The following is a 2662-nucleotide window of genomic DNA, read 5'->3' as shown; positions in this document are numbered from 1 at the left end:
TTTGCAGTTTCTATCTCCAGTACCTGGCATTATGTTCTATGGCACACATGGCCCGGCCTGACAAAATGACATTTATGTCAGATCTGGCCAGGCCCGTAGCTACAGTGGGGCATCTCGGGGCAAGCCCCCCCCCCAACTTCCCATCCAGCCCAGCGGTGGCAGGTGCGGGGAAGGAGCTGGGTACTGATTAGCCAGTGCCCCCTGGGAAATTTAAATGCCCCCCTGGATCTGGCCCTCATAACAAACGCTTTTGACACCTCTGAGCTAGGCGAAGAAACTACCACATTTCTGTGAACCGGCAGTGTGAGCTACCACCCCAGGAGGATGCAGTGGCCTTCTGCAGCCCAGAAGGGTTTCAAAGTGACCCAAGTTGGAAAACTGGAGTGTTCAGCAACAGAGACCTTGGCTCCCACCCAGGGGCTCCCCAGCCACCAAGGCTGCGACTCACCCCGAAAGGCTGCTGAAGCCACCACACTGGTAACATTGCCCTCAACACAACAGGTCGGTGGGGCTGAGAGAGCTCTGAGAGAACTGCTCTGGAGAGAACAGCTCTGAAAGTAATTGTGACTGACCCAAGGTCACAACAGCAGCTGCATGTGGAGGCGTGGGGGATCAAACCCGGTTCTCCCAGAGTCTGTGCACTCCTAACTGCTACACCAAACTGGCTCCCTGCAGATCCTAGCAAGGAAGAGCTGACCACAATACTCCCGTCCCACTGGGGCTGGTGGGGGACCCACCGGAATGGTGACCTCCCCTTCCCCACATCTCGCGCGCACAAGCAGGGGATGTGATGGAAATACACACAGCTCTCAGCCTCACAAAGCCCCCCAGAGACAGCAAGCTGCCACCCCACCCCACCAGGGGACACTCGTGAAGCCAAGGTCTGCATGGATGGCCCTCCAGGTTGGCAAGGGACCAACCTAGAATTAGCCCCCAACCCGCACTAGGTGTTTGGAGCTCGCCACAGGTGGGTCCCCGAGGAACCAGTTCATGAGCCATCCTTCCCTCGGGCTACTGCCGGCCTTCCTGTGGAGGGCGGTGAATGTGAGTCAGGCTCTTGGAAAGCAGCCAAGGGAGCCACAGGGGGGCTACTGGTGAAGTCTGGGAGTCCTCCCGGCCTTCTGGGCCGCGTCTGTTTGGCACCGTTGGGCGAAGAGGGGGCTGCTGGCACAACAGATGCCCGAAGCCCAGCAGAACCCTCCCGCCGCATCTTTCGAGTGCAGCGGAAGCAGAAAACAGGGCTGGGCTTTTACCGAACCACGGGAAAAGTCTGCTGGGCTCCGTGGAACAGGAACGGGCGCCTGGGTCGGGTGGGGCAGTGGGAGTCTTTTAAAGTGACCGAGTGCTTGTCCGTGGCATTCTTCAGGCGCCTCTTCCTCCTCCTGCTGCAGCTCGGCTCTCTCCTCTCTAGCTGGCTCCGGGGCCTCAGGTCTCGAAGTACTTGTAGATCTGGGCCACGTACTGCATGACGCTCTGCCAGTCGGGGCGGTCCGTGTACATTATCTCGCTGAGTTCCTGCGGCAGGGGAGGAGGACAGGTTTAGAACTCGGGACAGGGGAGGCAGAAGCAGAGCATGCATTTCTGCTGCAGCAAGGAACTGGAACAGGGATTAAAACACAGGCCGGGCCCTGACAGAGCAGATGGAAGTCCCTCTGGCCCAGCATTCCGTTACAAACAGTGGGCAACACAGCCCTTCCGGCAAGTCTGCAGGAACAGCAAGGGATTCGCTGCCAGAGGATGCAGTAGTGGGCCACAGGCACAGGCGGCTTTTAAAGGGGATCAGACAGATTCACAGAGGAGAGATCTGTCAGTTAGGGTTGCCAAGTGTGACTTACCTTGCTGGCAGGGGACTCCTGGGTGGACCATAGAGTTTTCCCTTGTATGGCCGTGGCCCGGCCCCCAGCGTGCCCGGCGTCATAACGTCACTTCCCTGTGACGCGCACGCTGGGCCGGGGTTCTCCCCGGGGCCCGATTCCCTGGCGTCGGGGAACAGGCCTCTGGGGCGGGTTTTTTTCCGCCCCCCGGGGGGACTTGGCAGCCCTACTGTCAGTGCCTACTAGCCATCGTGAATAAAGGGAACCTCCTTGTTCAGAGGCAATAAACATCTAAATACCAGGGCCAGGAGGCAACCTCAGGGGAAGGCTAAAGTATCATGTTTACTGCGGTCAAAGACCATAATACAACCAAAGCAATTAATATAACAGCTATCAAAGTGATGCTAAAATAATATGTCTTGTATGACAATATAAATTAAGAACATTAAAACATTAAAATGTTTACGAATTCCAATACAGATCAAGTAAAAATTAAATTTAACCGGTTAATTATAGTCTCTCCACTCTCTCCTGATACAACAGGCTAACCAGCCAAATTTAGCCACCATACGAGTAATATTCAGATTTTTATCTGCCAACATAATTGAAAGGAAAGTCCCCCTGCTACGCCCTGGGTGTGAATTTATGATGGGATTTATAAACATCCCTCTGTTGTGTTGATATAATCTACAGTCAAAGAAGACATGTTCCAGCGTTTCTTCACCCATTTCACAAACACATTCCCTTCTCGTGGTTTTGTTATATCTGGCTTCTAAAATGGCAGAGGGCAAAAGTGTAAAAATTCTTCTGTGTTTGGCGTTATCTAGGGTTTCAGCAGGGCTCTTCCG

The 2662-nt window shown here is 54.6% G+C and overlaps 1 protein-coding gene across 2 annotated transcripts in view; it reads right to left on the bottom strand.

The window, feature by feature from the left end:
- Positions 1-612: 612 nt before the first annotated feature.
- The window catches only part of SPECC1 (sperm antigen with calponin homology and coiled-coil domains 1), a 134530-nt gene continuing 132480 nt past the window's right edge, over positions 613-2662 (bottom strand). For both annotated transcript variants that reach the window (XM_015422065.1, XM_015422066.1), the window contains one exon: positions 613-1515. In XM_015422065.1, coding sequence (XP_015277551.1) covers positions 1426-1515 — 90 coding nt within the window. In that variant the 3' untranslated portion in view covers positions 613-1425. The remainder of the gene's footprint in view (positions 1516-2662) is intronic.

The sequence above is a fragment of the Gekko japonicus genome, unplaced genomic scaffold (assembly GCF_001447785.1).
Source record: "Gekko japonicus isolate JY-2015 unplaced genomic scaffold, Gekko_japonicus_V1.1 scaffold182, whole genome shotgun sequence".
NCBI lineage: Eukaryota > Metazoa > Chordata > Lepidosauria > Squamata > Gekkonidae > Gekko > Gekko japonicus.
The sequence above is the reverse complement of the archived record's forward strand: the minus strand, read 5'-3'. Positions and strand labels throughout refer to the sequence as shown.